This window comes from Rhinatrema bivittatum, chromosome 9 (genome assembly GCF_901001135.1).
Source record: "Rhinatrema bivittatum chromosome 9, aRhiBiv1.1, whole genome shotgun sequence".
NCBI lineage: Eukaryota > Metazoa > Chordata > Amphibia > Gymnophiona > Rhinatrematidae > Rhinatrema > Rhinatrema bivittatum.
The window spans coordinates 162,447,274-162,466,339 of record NC_042623.1 but is presented as its reverse complement, the minus strand read 5'-3'; the positions used below and the strand labels follow the sequence as shown (position 1 = coordinate 162,466,339).

The following is a 19,066-nucleotide window of genomic DNA, read 5'->3' as shown; positions in this document are numbered from 1 at the left end:
GCACTGTTGCGTACCGGCAGAGGTGCGGGAGCCTTAACCTGAAGGCCTGCTGCTGTTAAAATGGCCGCCACCTCGGTTGGGGTGTTGGCTTTGGAGGAACTGCCACGAATGGTGATAGCAATCCCCAGTGGGAATAACCATCGATATATCAAATTTTCTTTCCGAAGTACCAAAGTAATTGACAAATTCCTGGCTACGTTTTAGGGTCAGCGATGATAAATCAGAAAACACTAATATAGACTAATTCCCATTGCCAGGACTGCTGCATCCTTGCCATGGTGAGCACTCTCTCCTTGATCGGATACCTTAAGAAACAAGCAATGTCTCGTGGTTAGTTCCCTGTTCTCGGGCCTAGGGTCCGATGTACCTGTTCTATTTCGATTGTCGGGCTAATATTGGAAGGTCCCTGGCTCTGTCTCTTGTGCCAAGAAAAAGGTGCTCAGGCCTGTTTCAGGGACCCCCCGAAAGTGTAAGTTACATCTGCGGCTCCTGTTCTCAAGATCTTCCAACTTAGAAAGCAGGTCCGCGCCAGATTTGGTGTTGGTGTCGCATTGAGCCTGCATTTTATCTAATTTGTCAGCTTGTGCATCTATTCTGGTGTCGCAGTCATCCACTCGGCGGCCTATCTCCACCATCTCCTCTCGCAGCTCCGCCATTTTTTCGATCATTTCCTTTTTATTCTCTTTCATGTCCCTGCAGAGATTGCTGAACCACTGTCTGAATTCTTCCCTAGTAGGGACATCTGAGGTTGTCAGGGACGGGTCACCTGTTTGCATTCCATCGTCACCGCTCTGCGAGCTTGCTGACTCGGAATCCATACGCTCCGGTAGGCCATCCAAGCCCTTTCCTTTTTAGTGTATGAGTACTGCTTCAAATCAGTTCCTTTTCGCTTAGATGTCATGGAGATATAGATCGTGAGGCGCCTGTACTGGAAAATCTCTACTGCTGGTGGGGGATGGAGAGCGATTCAATCAAATTTAGGCTCAAGGTACTCGGGAGCTCTTTTTCAGGTTGCCATTTTGTCCAGTGACGTCACCGCCCTCCCCTGGGGGGGGGGGGGGGGGGCGCGGCAATTTTACATGAACAGTCATACGGATGAAAAGCACAGTTACCATCAGTGAACATTTAATGTGATTGGAGGGATGAAAGGTGAAAGAAGAGTAGATTTGTACCATGTTCTCTCTACCTAGAATTGATTGCACATTAGATCTTCACTGATGGTAACTGTGCTTTCGTACATATGAGTACACATGTAAAATTGCCCCCTAGAACCCAACCCACAAGCCTCACCCCGATTTACTAGTGCCCCCTCTTACAGTGATATAAAGTTAACTTTTTTGTGAGTCTCTAGAGAGGCAGTCTCTCTCTCTCTTTAGCCAGCAACACAAAATGCGGTAAAAGTCTGTTTGGGGAATTCTCAGCTTGCAATGTGAAAACATCACAGGTGTGATAAATTTAACATGTATTGCGGTAAAATAGCTATGCGAAGCGGTACCAGGAAAATTACCCTAATAACACCCTTTTTTTTTTTTTTTTTTATAGCAGGTGCTATTTCTACAATATTTATAGCAGTTTGATGAATCTAGGCCTAAGTTTGTACCTAATGCAATGAATGCGGGTGAAGTGACTTACCCAAGGCTACAAGGCGCAGCAATAGGATCTGAAACATGGTTTCCCTGGTTCATATACCACTACTCTTAACAACTAGATATGTGTAACATTAAATGTAATGGCCTGGAGTATATTTTCTGAAATCTAGATCAGCTTTCTAATTTTATTTCAGATTATTTGCAACAAAAGTGATACTGGCTCGATTAGCAAAGACACTTAGAGAGACTCTCTATTTTTAAGTATTGGACTGGCAGTTTTTGGGTGGCTTATTTAGTTAATGTTAAAAGCTGTTTGCAATTTGTTTCCCTTACACTTTTCTCCTTTTTATGGACTTGCCTTTAGTGTCTTAGTATTAGTATGTGTAATATATTAATGACACCAAAATGACTTCCGCACTGTTCTGCAAGCCACCATACTCACCAAAATAGACTATTTTAACTCCCTACTCCTCGGTCTCCCCAAAGCCTCTATCAAACCCTTACAAATGCTTCAGAACTCTGCTGCCAGAATACTCACAAATACTCGCAAAAAAGACCATATTACACCCACCCTCAGAGATCTCCACTGGCTCCCTATCTCCTCCCTTATTATTTACAAAACACTCACCATCTTACATAAAACCCTCCACAACCAGAGCATGCGCTGGTTAAATGACTCAATACAATTCCACACAGCCAACAGACCAACCAGATCTTCCTACAAAGGCACCCTACGCATCCCCTCGCCCAAGCTAACCCATCTCAATACCACTAAGGAATGTGCTCTATCGATTGCAGGTCCATCAACCTGGAATACCATGCCTCCTGACCTTAGACAAGAGCAATGTACTCAAAAATTTAAAAACAAACAAAAAAAACCAAAAAAAACTTAAAACATGGCTTTTCAAACAGGTTTACCCCTAACTCCTTCCACTTCACTAAAAGTTTTCTTTTCAGCCCAATCCTTTACACCCATTCATCCACCACGTCCCCCCCACTCTAGCATAGTCAATCACCTTTACAACCCAGCAATTAGCTCCTCCTTCACCCCCTCGCTTGTTCACGCCTGCTACATTGCCTTTTGCTTTCTCACAAATGTTCCACCCCCACAATACTTCCCCATAGCCAATTCCTTATATAATTTTACTTTATTGCTCTCTCTCTTTGAGTTTATATTACGGTTTCTCTTCTCTTAAATTTTTTTTAAGTTCCTAACCCCTTTGTTAACCCTGAACCAGTTCCATGTATTTTCCAGTTATCTATGTTATATGTAAACCGGCATGATTGTACTTACAAATGACGGTATATAAAAGACAAATAAATAAATAAAATAATATGAATCAAAATTAGTTCTTCCTTTTATTTATTTTTGTTATAGCTACTATAAAAGACATTTTTAAAAAATGGAAAATTAGAAAAAAAGGAAATGAAATGGAGACAGGATTGAAAAAAACAATGAAAAAAATAAATTATGCAGGCGATAACTGCAATGTAAAACCATTCTGTGTACTACATAATATAAATTGTGGGGGTAATTTTCAAAAGGTTTCAGCATGTAAAAGCTGGAAGTTATGTATGTAAAAGTAGTATGCACAAACCTGTGTGTTATTTTGTAAAAGACTGACGTATGCTCGTAATAGCAGTGTTGCACAAAAATGTGAAAGGAAAAAAAGGGCATTCCAGGTAGATTCCATAGTTTATGCACAAGTTAGTAATTACCAAACTTGTATACACACTTTTACAAGTAATTCAGTTGCAGAAATGAAATCGTACTTGTCTTGTATCTGCAGTTTGTGAGTGGAAGGTCTGGGGTAAAGGGGGGGGGGGGGGTCGCCGTGTGATGTGGTGAAGGGTCTGGGTAAACTGGTGAATAAAAGCACATGTACATGTAAGAACATTCATATGCAGAGTATGCACACACTTTTATGCGGGTCCCAAGAAACAAACCGGTAGCCGATCCAAGAAGGCTGATAGCAATAAACACAAGGAGTTGGATCGGTAAAATAGGACTTTATTGAATCTTGCCAGACTCTGGCAGAGTTTTGCTCTACAAGCTGCCTCAGGGGCTTAAGAGCCACTTAAATTGGCACAGAAAAGCATGAATATCTCGTATACCACAGTTGCATATTAAAGAAATATTCATCAGCAGAAACAAACTATTGAAGTGGTTATGAGACCGCCACTTTGTTTGCACTCTATTGACAGCGGCAGGCTGGAAAAACTATGTCGCATAACTCTGCTGCTCACCGAAAATAGTGTAAAGGTCCTTTACACTATTTTTGGTGATTCAATAAAGTCCTATTTTACCGTTTCAACTCCTTGTGTTTATCACACTTTTATGCGCACATTTTAATATTTGTGCATGTAAAATACAGGCATAGAAAGTTTGCGACTCTCTGCATTTAAAAAAAAAAAAAAAGCAGGTATGTACTGAAACATACATGCATCTTTGGGGGCAGAGATATATGGAATTTTTGAACACTGCGTCTCCTACCTCATAGTTCACACTGTGGCTCCCAATTCACAGTAAACAGTTTATAAAATAACACGCATAACTTTGTGTGTACACACACACACAACATATATCTGCTAACTTACACACATCCTTCCTATTTCCATAAATGCAGAGGCGTGTCAGGGTCTGATTAAGACACAGGCACAAAAGGCTCATTTCATCAGCAGTTTTAATTAAAAAGAACATAATCAAACATAAGCTGTGCTTCCTGTCTTGCAATAATGCAGGAGAGTAAACAAAGTAGTCAAAAGGCTTCCTTTACCAGGCAAACAGCTTGAGAGTGTTCAGAGCAGCCCTCTTCAAATCCAGCCCTATGGTATGGAAAAACGTTGTGCCAGCAGAGAACTCTCTCGCTAGAGCTTAAAACAGCTGAGCTACAAGGATGGGTCTACCTTCAGGCCAATCAGCCCAACCGACAATACCTGGAAAGTAACAGCAATATTGCTCCCTGAAATTTCACATTACCGACTGAACTGAACGATATCTTGAAAGTGTTGTCCCTCCCAACGCAGCTTGTCGGCGAAACACGGGGTCCATGTCGGGGGACCCTTTAAACAAGTATTTGTTAAACAGTGGAGTTGCCGTTTAGGAACATTATTAAAATTGCTGTGAATGACCACCTCTGGACCAGTCAAAAAATTATTTCTGCACTTGTCGTTGTGTGTACTTTGATTGCTGAGTGCAGTCCCAGCTCGTTGGTTGTTACTTCGGATTTCCCCAACTTTCCACCATAAGCACAGCTTTTCTGGGAGAGTCTCAGACTACTATTCCCAGGGTCAATGGTTCACGACCACACCAGCCTTTATAATGTGCCACAATTTAGAAAAATCTGCAGTATTCAAACTCTTGCCACAAATCTACCCCTGAGTCACTGCAGGAAAATAGGGGCTGCAGTTATAAATGCACATCATTACACTGTAATTATTGTAAATGCCCATCAAATATGACGGGAACAAAAAAGGCATTGAAACCATGTATGTGTAGAAAAATGAAATTGCCCGTGTATGCATAGACTTTACGGTGAACACAAAAGAACTGCAGAACACACAAATAGGGATTGTAGAGAGAAACCAGCATTGTATGCGCATATGCAGTGGTGAACATGAAGGCACAATAATCTACTGGTATACAGAGCACTGTACATGCACACATTTCCATTTACACAGCATGAGGGTCATTTTCTAAAGGAATTCCATGCTTAAAACTGGGTTTTATGCACGTAAATGGGCTTTTGAAAATTACTACAAAATATGCTTTTACACACATAAAGCCTTTTAAAACTTACCTCTATGTTTGTAAAGCTCTTCTTTGCCATGCCCTCTTTCCACACAGCTAAAAGTACATGTTGTTTATATTTCTGCCCATATGTTTAGCCATTTATAAATACCAAATTTTCCACGTTTTTTTCTGGCATTCCTGTCACTGCGTCTTATACACTGGTGTGACTAATATGCGATGCTTTCAATGTCAGCATCTCTATCTCTCTCTCCCCTTACCGTCAGAGCCTCCAAGTGGCCTTACCAACAGCCACTCACACACCACGTGGCCCACTAACTTTCGGCACTCCCCTAGGATGCCTCCCACATACATCCGGAATGCTCAGCACTCACCTACTACACCCTCATCCTCTCACAGCCCATCGCCATGATCACCCACGTCTTATCTAACGATGCAACTTATCTACTAAATCTTTCATAAAAAGGGCTGTTGAGGGGGGGGGGGGGTGACCTATGCAAGGGCACGACCTATACACCATAAAATACGGTACTCAATACCTATGAATATTTTTTTTAATTTCATCTTTAAATTTATTAACAAAAAATTTCTGTTGAGATACCATTAGTAGACACTAAAGAAAGCAAATTAACAAGGGTATTTTTGATGATGACTGACAGACTGATCAACACACAAACCTAGGAAATTATGTACAAGATGACCAATTTTTAAATTCTTTATTTATTGTAATTTTAACAGATACAGAAGTATTGTAAAATAATAAATGTCACATCATGGACTACTACAACATAATAGGAAAAGCACAAGCTAGAAATTGATGACATGATACCAAGTCCAGAAAAAATAAAAAAAGTAGAATAGGATCTTAGAATACATACATTATACAAGCACAAGCATATATGCTATACTCCTGGGAATCAACCTACATACCCATTTTACCAGTAAGAAATGTTTTCAATCAAGATATATCATACAAACAAACAGTTCCCATTACACTATCCCACATCAACAGAGAAATTTAAAGAAAAAAAGAGGCTCCCACACCCAACACTTGTGCTTTAAGCTCCAGACAAGTCTCTCTCGCAATATGAGAGGACTTACAAAGATCAGGAAACACACTAACCCTCTTACCTAGAAACAAAGAAGATCTATTTTTCATTATCAAATCTATATCGAATTCTACAGAAAAAGACACTATCAAAGTCCCCCTGGTTATTTTCTGTTCTTGTGATAATTCTAACAAAGTTGTAACATACAAACTATCAGCCAAAACCAATGGTTCTGCATTTCCTTCTTGCAAAAGCAGAGGACATCTCCAGAGAAAAATATAATACATTTTACATAAAGGTGGCAGATTTTTAGTAGAAGTTTTAAAATTTTCAGGAATATAATTTTTACCGTATCATACGGGGATTCCAATTTCTTCCTTGTAAAATTTAAAAAATAGCAGATTCTTATAATCGAGCATTATTTTCAAGAGATTCAATCCTACTACATAAAAATGAATGGCCTTTAACCAACAGTGCTGGAAGTTTGAAGCAAAGAAATATATAAGTGGATGCTTGTCTTAGGGGTTCAAACAGTGCCCCTACTAGTGATCCAGGGACTAGATTAACACCCCCTTGGGGCGATAGGGCTAAAGGGTGGACTTATAGTCTTCACCCCTCTGAAAGGCATATCACATCTAGATTTGCAGCTTCCTGGGTACTTTTAACGGTGTCCTTATAGTCGGAAATGGCTGCTACTTGCACCCTCAGTGAAATAAAGTGCTCAGCATTTATCTAGGCCCTTGAGAGATATCCGAATTCATGAGGAAGTCTTGCACTCCAAGTTAAAAGCACAAAGGAATTTAAACTTATTATCCTATATCTAAGTTTGGAGGCTATTTGAAGCTTACTACTTTAGCTTATCTCCTTTAGTAGATAAGACCTCTTGTTAACCTAATCCCTGGATCACTAGTGGGGGCACCCCTTCAGCCCCTAAGGCAAGCGTCCATTAAAGATCTGATGTTGGGGATGTAGCTCAGTTATAGGACTAGTCATGCAAAGAATCATACTTGCAGATTTCTCCACATTCAGTCACCTTCCAATTGGTGCCCTCATTTCTGCTGAAGTTAGTGCCTTCCTTCCACCTGAACCAGTTGGTGTCACTACCAGCATTTTGAAGAAAGGATTAGAGAGATAAAGATAAAGCTCTTGGTCATGTGTCGCGCCGGATTAAGATACATGAAGGTGATGAACCCCTTCAGGAAATCTGGTAGGCTTTGCGGGCTGTTCGGGTGACAATGAAGAGAAGAAGCGACTTTCAAGGGCACAGTAGCGAGATGAATTAGGGAATCGGTCATCTTGGCCTGCATACACAATAGTAGTCAAGCTCCAGTGGCACTCTATGCTCATTTGGTGTCATACTGGAAGACCTGTTGCAGCAAACCATGTTTTCTGGGACGCCGAAAAGGGGTCTGAACTAGTGACCCCCATCAGGAATGCCTCCCAAGGTCTCCCTTGCCCATTCAGGGCCACCGGTATCACCTTTGAGGGATGATACTCTGTCCTTTTTACCACCTTGTCTATCAGAGGCCAAAGTGAAAATCCATATATGATTTGTCCTTTGTCCAGACATGGATTAGGGTATTTATTCCACTGTAACTGGTCTCCTGCCGACTAAAGAACATGTCTACCTCAGTGTTGGCTCCGGAAAAACATTGTCTATTCCAGGTAGGACTACACTGATCCACTATCATCTGGAAAAATTCCTAGCAGAGTACCCTATGTGAGATTCCTAGCAGAGTACACCAATGTGAGATGCTGACAACTAGGAAGATTCCCCTCTGCTCAACTGAGAATCCTGCTCACTTTCTCCACAAGCCTGGGGCTATAAGTGCCCCCTGCTTGTTTCACATATGGCGCTGTTTGAAAGAACTACGATTCCCTTCCCTTTAATTGAGGTGGGAAGACCTGAAGTGCCGAACTGAAGGTTCCTACTCTAGCCTGTTTATAGGAAAACAGCTTCCTTCAAGCGGCTCCTTTACACTAGCTAGCCCTGTCACTGAGCTACCCACCCATTCAGGCTGTCATCTGTGGTCCGCCCAGCCCAGACAGGCAGTTCTAAGTCTACCCCCTCTGATGAGGTTGGAGGAAACCAGTTACCCATAGCCAACAATCCAAGTCTTGAGAGGCTATGGACTAGTAGGCTAGCAGCACATGTTGTAACAGATGCATGTGCACCCTGACCCAGAGAGCTAAACCTATGGTGGCTCCTGTTTGCCCCAATAGCTGCAGGTAGTCCCAAGCCTTGGGACAACCCAGAGATGTGGTACTCTCGTGAAGGTCACCCAATTCCAGTGACTATGAGGGCTCAAAAATTGCTCTCTGCATAATTCATCATGCAGGCCAACCTTTTGAGAGGCCAGATTACCAGGACTAATGTCTGCCAGCTCTCCTGGCAAAGATCTTCAGAGCTATTGTGAGCCTGGCAGGCAGGTTCTGAAACTGACCATAGTGGCCTATAATGCCAAGCGCCAAAGCCTTTAGAACACGGTTTTGAAAGGAATACGGAGATATGCTACTGACAGCGCCAATGATGGACAATATTCTCCTTTTCTCACTGTTACCATAACCAAGCAAAGGATTAGCCTTCTGTAATGAGGTACCCTTGCTCACTTGTTGTGCTTCTTAAATCTAACACAGAGAGGAAAGCACCATCGTTCTTTGGGAGTATAAAATAAATTAAATTAAATATGATCCACTGCCTCCTTTCCTGGCGAGGGACTGGGGGTATTTTTTCCAGGTCCCGTTACTTCTGCAGGGTTGTTGTCACTTCCCTTCTGGTCTGCGACATACAGTGAGAACTCAAAGGCATTTGGCACCAGAGGGACGTATTCGGACACCTACTTCCTGAAGACTATATCCTGGACCCCCTTGGTCCATACTGTATAACACTGCACTAGGCATCCACCTACCTGAGGATCCTGCTGGGTCTCATTGCTAAGGGCAACTACTTCCTGTGGCTGCAGACAGGACTCCCCCAGTCCTCTGGCTCCTCAAAAGCAGTGAGGAGTCTTTCATACCAACTGCGAGGCCTCCAGCCCCAAACTCTTTCCCTTGTTTTGGTATATGAGAAGCTGAAATCACTGATCTCATATGCTCGGTCAGCCACTGTCTTCCGGAAGTCACAAATCCCTTATGAATTACTGCAAACTTCTTCCAATGATAGCCTCCCATTCTGAGGGGACGCTTGCAGAGGTGTACCTTGAAGGCCGAGGCCACTGCAAAGATCATTGCCTACTTCAAGTGTGCCTTTTACTGGCTTTTGGGCAATGCTGAATCCAGCACCATGTTGCTTAAGCTGAACCTGGCCTGAAAAGCCATGGCCCCCGTGGAGAAAGCCTTTTCAAGATTACTTTAACCCAGTGGTTCTCAACCTTTTTCCCATCGTGATACACCTAACAGACCACACTCACATGTGTGACACACTGCTCATTACAATTTACAGCAGAAATAAAAAATAAAGGTCCAGTATTATTTTTATTGTTAAGAATGACACAAGGAAAAGATACATATTCTGTCTGAACAGAAATTGCATAAACGGTAAACATCCCACACCAAAACAGCACCAATTTCCAGCACTTAAACAGTAACCACCTTACCTAAGAAAAGGCAACACTGAAAATACTACACCAGGCATTTAAGACACAAATACATCTCCTATTAGGAAAACGGACCAAGTCTGGCTGCTATAGAGCCCTACGCAGAAACTGCACACCAGCAGAAAACCTCACCTGAATCACATGTGCTGACCCTCACCTAACAAAGAATAGAGAGACCAAAACGCATAACTAGAAGCATGCAGATAAAAACTGAATTGGAAACCGCAACAAGCCAGAGTCTCTGTATGCAGTGCAACAAAGGAAAAAAAGAAACATCACCCATCCTTATAAAACAAATCAAGAAATATAAAATCAGTAGCAGTAAAGCCATACTAACAAAAAGAACAGATTATTTCAAAACAGCGGATGAATGGAATATCCAATAATTAAAAACACATATCAAAAATTTCTAGATACCAATAAAATATTTCAAAATAGCAGACACAAAGACCCAATAATGAAAAATAATAAGGATACAAAAAATGTTTTGCTCTGCATACCTGGGAACGTTTGATATCCAGGTGCCCTGAGATTGTTTTGAATTAGCAGGAGGAGGGGTGGTTTGCTTGGAACTTTCTCCTCTCTCACACTGGCTCACAATCGCTCACATATACACATGCTTTTTCTCTCTCACTTATATAGGCTCTTAATTACACATTTACACTGTATCATTTCAGGCTTACACACACAGGCTTTCAATCACAGACATACATGCTGTCCTTTTCTCTCACACACAGACTCTCAAATCACATACTCACAGGCTCTCTCACCTAAACCAGCTCTCAATCACACACAGACACACATGCTGTCTTTCTCTCACTTTCACACATGCTCTCAATCACATACTCACATGCTCCCTTCACCTAAACCAGCTCTCAGTCACACACAGACACACTTGCTCTCTCTCTTTCTCTCATTTACACACAGGCTCTCAATCACATACTCACATGCTCCCTTCACCTAAACCAGCTCTCAATCAGACACATACTCTCTTTCACATGTACAAGCTCTCAATCATTCACATACATGCTATCTCACTCACACACACACACACAGGATCTCAAACACACATGCTTGCTCATTCACTCACTCTCCCCCCCCCCCCGAACTAGTGGCAGCAGCAGCCTCCTCCACTTCTACCCCTAAAGGCAGCAGCAACCTACTTCATTTTCAGCCCTCACAGAGCAAGGAGTCCCATTGGCCGTGGGGGTTGACGACATTCTTCGTTTTTCTCCAAGCCCCGCTGCTCATTCCTCAGGCTACGCCTCTTTTCTTCGGGCTGACGCTGCCCGCACTAGCATGGTCTCTTCTTCCCGTGCACGCACGGGGGGGTGGCGGGAAGAGGAGACCGTGCCGGTGCCGCTGACTCCAGCTGTCCTGCCGCGTTCTGCCTGGGCTGACAGCATTTTAAGCCCAGGTGAAGGAGGACCGGGGAGCAGCTGGGTCAGCGGGGGACCGGAAAGTTTTAAGTGTTTGTGAGACATGAAAATTTGTTTGATGTCAGTAATTGAAAAGGAGAGTTATAACCCTACCATGTTATGTTAATGGGATATAGAAACCGCATATATTTCAAACAGCTTTAGGCGGCAGCAAAAAGCTCATTTGAGAATGATACACAAATAACGTCTTCAGAATAAATGAAGATTTATTTAGTTCAAACAAACTGATGTAGATATAAAGTCTTTAGAACAATAAGGACTCACTCAGTTTGAATAATTTAATAACGGATAAAGAAAAAATTCTCTCTCGTTGGAGAAAGAACATTAAACAGAGTTGGAGGAAGATCGGAAGACATCACAGTTTGAACTTTACAAAAAAATAAAAAAAGAAGTAAGGAATAACAATGGAAATTGTAAAAACCATAAATTTTGACGGAGACATTTAATAAGTGGACATTGAGACATGGTTAAGAGGGTTTATTGAATGATATATAAACATCTTTTTACTTAAATAATAAAAAAAAGTTTGCTAAAAAATTGTTGAATAAAATAGAGAGTGGGAGGGTGGTAAGTTGCCCAGTTGATCTGAAGCAGCAGCTCCTCCTCCCCCATTACAAAGTGGGGGAGAAATGAGTCAGGCACTGGTCTAGCCCCTCCCACAGCTTTTCCCTTATGTGGAAGGTTCATATTGAACCTAACCGAGGGACCAGGCCAAGCCCCCCTCGTTTCCTGGGGATAACGACCCAGGAATACAGAGAGACTTTTGTCCTGAGGGTCAAGCATCCGTGGCTTCAAACCAGTGCTTCATTTGCCCTCTGCATTTTTCTTTTTTTTTTAAACTAGGTCCACTGTGCTGAAGTGACTCCTAGGGCCTCCACAGAACTGAACCCAGCATACTAATAAAGCACCATGGTTCCTCCTCACCCCCAAGCTGGCCACCGGATACTTACCACTTCCAATGCACCACCACAGCCATCCTGCTTCAGCACTGAATGTACTGCTTCATTGGCTAACAATTTCTCTTTTTTTTTTTTTTTTTTTTTTTTTTAAAGAGCTTTAACCCTCCCGCACAAAGTCCAGGAGAAACAGAGGCCCGAACAGTTAGATAAGGGACTGGAGGGGAGAGGAAGGAGAAACAAAGATGAGAGAGAAAGACCTTGAGTTCCCACACATCTAATGCTTAGATAAAACTCCTGGGATCCCTCTACTCCCCATAGAGTGAGGAACCTCCTAGGGCAGCGGTTCTCAACCTGTGGGTCGCGACCCCTGCGGGGGTCGAACGACCAAAACACAGGGGTCGCCTAAAGCCATTGGAAAATACATATTTCTGATGGCTTTAGCCGCTGAGAAGTCGCGCTACCGTCTGCAGCAGCGCTATTCAGCTGGAACGCACGCCGTTATGGATGCGCGTTCCAAACTGAATGCCTGCGCGCATGCGCAGACGTGATTGCATCATCCGTCCGGGGCCTAAGGGGCGGGGGAAGCGGGGGGAACGCTCCACAGTCCATAGCAGCGCATTACATGTGTCCGGCGCTTGCTGACGTCATCAGTGGGCGGACGCAGCAAGCGCCGGAGGACAGAAGCCTAGGAGGCGGAGAGGCAAGAGGCGGAGAGCCAAGAGAGCCTGCGAGACAGCCTGCTGGTGTAAAAAAGGTTAATAATGTAAAAACAGTACACACACCATACACACAATACTATGTAAGTGTAAGGTGTTTTGTGTGTAATCATTTCTGAATTGGTAAGCAAGAAGCAACCACAACCATCTCACTGAATTTGGCAGCATACTGTTGCAAAATATTGCACTGTTTACTGTTATATTACTGTTGTTATATTTAAACCCATGCTATGCCATGGTGAAATGTTATTTATTGGAATTAGTAATAAATATTTCTCAACATATAATTAAATATTGTTTTTGTGATTAATCACTATGTTTAAATTATGTTTGATTTGTAGCAATGAGAATACATAATGCATATCAGGTATTTACATTCCGAATCATAACTGTAGCAAAATTACAGTTTTGAAGTAGCCACCAAAATTATTTTTTGGTTTGGGGTCACCACAACATGAGGAACTGTATTGCGGGGTCACGGCATTAGAAAGGTTGAGAACCACTGTCCTAGGGGCATCCTCAGTTCTAGGGAGTCAGGGGTCCACGCCTAGTTGCCTCCAATCAGGAAGCCACCGGGGAGGCAGCTCTAAGGAAGGGTATGGAGACAGCTAAGGAGCAGGGAAATCCCAAGTGTAATGGACTGATCTAGCAGGCAAAAAGGAAATGGCCTTTTTGAACATTGCCCACCCTCAATGCAGGTAAAATTGCACCCATTGTTCAACAAAGCATTCAATCTTACCTGCATAGTTTAAGAGGCATTCTGGAGGTGGAGTTAACATGGAGTCAAACATATATAGTTGTGGAGTTCAAAGCTATGCATGTTTTTGCCAGAAAAACTACCCCCAAGAAAGGCAGGTGCAAATTGCTGTGGTATTTTTTCTTTAGACAATAATCAAAGCAAAACTGTGCACCTATATAACAGTTTGATTATTGCTTCCAGAGATTATACTATATCTAATTTTTGAAAATAAGTTAAAGAAAGTGCATGTGTTGGAGATAAACAAGGCCAAAGACAGTATTGTATGGGACTCTTCTGATCTTAGCTCCTCTTAACAACCCCCGTACCTCCTGAAATCTTGAGTCCTCTCTTCTTCCTCCTCCTAGTGCCTCCTCTGCCCCATCCTATTTTACCACCTCCCATGATCATGAGTCCTCTCCCTACAACTCTTACTATTCTCCTCCTCCTCCTGACCCTGGATCCTCTCCCTCCTCTTCCTACAATAAGTCCTCCCCCCAAGGTCCGCTCCCTTTCCTTCTACAATCTCCTCTCTCAGTCCCCGCTGATACCAGGATTTCTCCTGCCCTTATCATTTGCATGTCTTATAATTCTTCAACACTGGCTCTACTGCAAGGTCTGGAGATAAATACAGTGAAGCTCCTGCCAATTGCCAAGAAACTGCTTTACTGATACCTCTGACTGATGTCCAATGCTTCCATTCTCAAAACCAAAACGCCGTTCATTCATTTCTCCTTCACCATCAGAACCAGAGTCTCGCTCATCTTGTACTGGAGTAGCACCACCATCATCTACACAAGAGAAAAGAGCAAAAGACAACAAGTTTCAGCATGGCATCAATGCTACCAAAGGGAGAGAATGCAATTAAAAGTAGTAGAGATGCTTAATAAGAATATAAGAGATGTCATAGTATGTCATCAAACCCAGCATCCTGTCTCCAACAATGGTCAGTCCAGGCGTTATTTCCAGACACAGCATTCCCCAAGCCTACCTACCTAATAGTTTTTAATAGATCAGTCCTCCAGAAACTTATCTAAACCTTTTTCAGACTAAGCTATATTTCTGGCCTTGACCATATCCCTCTACCAACAAATTCTACGGTATAATTATGTGCCTACTGAAAAAATGCATTTATAAATATCTAGGAGACACTCCCTGAAACTATTTGAAAGGGTAAGTACCCATTCCCTTCATGGGCCACACTATTCATGATTTTATAAACTTCTTTCATACCTTTGCTTGGTCATCTCTTCTTTAAGAAGAGCCATAACCTGTCAAGTCTTTCTTTTATAAGAGAGCCATTCCAGTCCCTTTATCATTTTAGTTGCCCTTCTCTGTAACTTTTCTGTTATATCATTTTTTGAACTGGGGAAAACAGAAAGGTGTGCAATTGCACCATAGATTCATAAAGAGGTATTATGTTATACACAGTTTTATTCTTTATTCCTTTCTGAATAATTCCTAGTTCCTTTTTCGATCTCTGCTGCATATTGTATTGAGGATTTCAATGTATTGTCCACAGGGACTCCAAGATGCTTTTCCTAAGTGGTATCTCCTAATGTGGAACCCAATACTGTGTTCACAAGGTTGGGATTATTTCCCCCCTATGCGCACTACTTAGGACTTGTCTACATTACAATTCATGTGCCATTTAGATGCCCAGGATCTAGTTTTGCAATATCATCTTGCAATTCCTTACAGTCTGCATGTTTTAACCATTTTCATCAACTGTTAACTGCAAACTTAATCACCTCATTCTTTACTCCCTTTTCCCAATCATGAATGATTAAACACTGGACTCCATACAGATCACTTGGACACTCCACCTCTTATTTTGAAAAACTGACCATTCAGACCTATACTTTGTTTCCTATCCTTTAACCAGCTGCCAAGCCATAATAGGACACTAGCTCCTATCCCATGCTATTATTAATGTCCTCAGGAGTCTCTCTCATAAAAGACTTTATCAAATTTTGTCTCAAAATCCAGGTACAGATCATCTGGCTCAATCTTTTATGCAGGCTTATTTATACCCTCAGAGAAAGTAAGGCAAGGTTAGTTCATCTACTACTTTTTTCCTTTTTTTTTTTTTAAGTTTATTAAGATTATCTTAATTGGTACAACTCACAAACTAAGTTTCAAAAGTACAAATATGTTACTATTTTTCATCTCAACAAAAAAATGCATGGTTCTGAACATAGATGCCGTGTACTATGTTATCCAACCAAAACAATCTAGCATATTTCTCCACTTTTTCCTTTAGTCATCACCCATTCAAATCCCATTCAACCTTCACTTATATCTCACACACATGCATAGCAATTTGTCATAAGAACATAAGAAGAACATAAGAAAATGCCATACTGGGTCAGACCAAGGGTCCATCAAGCCCAGCATCCTGTTTCCAACAGTGGCCAATCCAGGCCATAAGAACCTGGCAAGTACCCAAAAAATAAGTCTATTCCATGTTACCATTGCTAATGGCAGTGCTAATGGCAGTGGCTATTCTCTAAGTGAACTTATAAGAACATGTTCCACTCTTGTTCAGGCCTTAGACCATGTATATCATATGTTCGCAAACTGAGTTCTTTATGGAGGAAAATATTTTACTGATTAGAAAAAATACTGAATTATTTGATTATATGGTCAAGTAAGTTCATCTATTTTGAAATACTGAATATGGATCAGCGATTGCCTAAGGAGGGAAAGGATTTGGGAAAAATGCCATTTTGTGTTGGTTAAGAAAACCATTTTTTTTTCCTGACAAGGTGATGAGTTTCCTTCCTATTTGAGTTAGGAGATATCAACTTATGTTCTTAATGACACCAGTAAATGTGAGAGAAATACAATTTAAACTATATATCTCTAGATTCAGGGGAGCCAAGACGAATCGCTGGAAAGCTGATTTATGTGAAAAATGTAATTATTTGCCAGGAACATTATATGAAAAACAATTCCTTCTTAGATTTACTAATTTTTCCAATACTGTGTATAAGGGTTGTTTATTTTTGTCCTCATTTATTTTGCTTCGCAATGAATTACATTTTTACCATTACTGCATAGTTTTTCAAATTTGCCATACTGGGTCAAACCAAAGGACAATCAAGCCCAGTATCCTGTTTCCAACAATGGCCATTCCGGATCACAACTACCTGGCAAGATCCCAAAGGGTAGACAGATTCCATGTTGCTTATCCCAGGGGTTATGCAGCAGATTTCTGCAGCTCTACCTTAATAACGATGTATGGACTTTTCTTCCAGGAACTTGTCTAAACCTTTTTTAAACCCAGCTATACTAACAGCTGTCGCCACCTCCTCCAGCAACAAAGTTCAGAGTTTAATTAATCGTTGAATAAACAAATATTTCCTTCTATTTGTCTTAAATGTATCATCTAGTAACTTCATTGTCCCCAAGTCTTTATACTTTTTGAAAGAGTAAATAACTGATTCATGTTTACCCGCTCCACTCCTCTCATTTTATCTCTCTCCTCAGCCATCTCTTCTCCAAACTGAAGAGCCCTAACCTCTTTAGCCTTTCCTCATAGAGGAATTTTCCCATCCCCTTTATCATTTTACTGCCCTTCTCTGTATCTTTTCTAATTCTGCTATATCCTTTTTGAGATGCGGTGACCAAAACTACACACAACACTCAAAGCGCAATCACATAATGGAGCAATAAGAGGCATTATGATATTTTGTTAATTAATGAAAATGCTTGCTGGATCTCTGCAACAGTAAGGTCTTCTCTAAAATCCAACCCCTCCCCCCAAATTGGCTAATCCCTGAAGAGAAGTATTATTCATATTCTCCTTTCACCTAGTAAATCATATGGCAATTTTTGCTTTTACTAGTAGTGTCCAAAATTATGCTTCCATATCATTAACTCTTATGTACTGTAAATTATCCTTACTGCATGATCAACAATGGCAGGCTTGCAGATATTCCAGACAATTGTTATTTTGGTTATCACATTCAGAGCCCCCTTGTCTCCTGCGTTTCCATGGCCAAGGTAAGGGCCGCAAAATTCAGCTCATGCCAGGAAATTGGCCAATCTTAACCAAATTACCACAGGAGAATGGGGGTGGCCCTCTTGAAAGAGAAGGACTGGTGGTGGTGGGAAGGCGCATGGCTGCTCTAAATAGTCCCTCTCTTTTCCTAGAGGGACTGTTTAGAGTGCAATGTTTCCCTTGTGTCCCTCCATCCGAAACCATTCACTCTCTCCTGTTTACAGTAGGAGGGAATATGACAGCAGCACTGCAGGACCTCCGGTGCTTCCTCCCTCCTCCCCTGCCAGGGCCTAATGGAAGTGCTAAAGGAGCTGCAAAGTGCCCATCCTCCTCAACCTGTTTTATAACAGGAACAAGTAAGAAAGGAGATTTACTGATGGGGTGGGGAGGGAATGAACCGTTAAGGGGGAAAATTGGTCTCTACCCAGAGGAATGGTGCAAGATTGGTAAATCCTCTATCTGAATATAGCAGGCCACTATGACTGAGATATACCCTCTGATGAGCTGCTGAGACCTGAGGAGGAAATAAATAGCAAGTACTGATGTGGCTCTCGCGGTTCACATGTGAATGGATCCAAGAAGCTCTGATGACACCAGGACGAGAACTTCTTCCATTTAAAACCTTAAGCTCTTCTAGTCGAGGGCTTCCTGACAGATAGTATATCATCTTCAACTTCCTTGGGTAAGGAAAATGAAGCAAATCGGCATGCACTCCACATCCAGGCTATCAATTTGTGAGAGGGAAGGCACAGATGATATACATGACCATCTTCTTCAGTTAATAAGGACGGATCAGCCCCTAGATGGATCAAGGGACTGACAGACAGTTGTAATTGGTACGCGAACCATACTTGTCTGAAGCATGTTGATGCAACAACAAGTATCAGGTAGGCTCAGTCTTTGGGCACTTTTGTACCATCTTGGCTCTGAGCAGAATCGGTGACAAAGCTTATACAGGACCTGCATTCCAGGTGAGCAAACATCCTGAGTAGATCTGGGTTCACTGATTAAGAATGGAACAAAATCTTTCTACTTTCCTTTTATCCTCTAACACACAAAAGTCATTTGAAGGATGTCCCCAAGATCTGTCAGCTGTTGTCTGATGGACCATTCATGATCGTGAAGCATCCTGAGTTTATCCGCTAATGCACTGGCAATCCCCAGAAGATAGGTTGCTTATAGAACAGCTTGATGGTTACATGCCCATTCCCATATCCTCATAATTCCTGGCAGAGGTCCATGATCCTGTGTTTTCTTGTTCGTTGATATAAGACATGGCTACTTG

At 41.8% G+C, this 19,066-nt stretch overlaps 1 protein-coding gene across 3 annotated transcripts in view; it reads right to left on the bottom strand.

The window, feature by feature from the left end:
* Positions 1 to 19,066, bottom strand: part of IWS1 (interacts with SUPT6H, CTD assembly factor 1) — a 121,732-nt gene that overhangs the window by 90,573 nt on the left and 12,093 nt on the right. For all 3 annotated transcript variants that reach the window (XM_029615128.1, XM_029615129.1, XM_029615127.1), the window contains exon 2: positions 14,451 to 14,566. In XM_029615128.1, the coding sequence (XP_029470988.1) occupies positions 14,451 to 14,566 (116 nt within the window). The remainder of the gene's footprint in view (positions 1 to 14,450; positions 14,567 to 19,066) is intronic.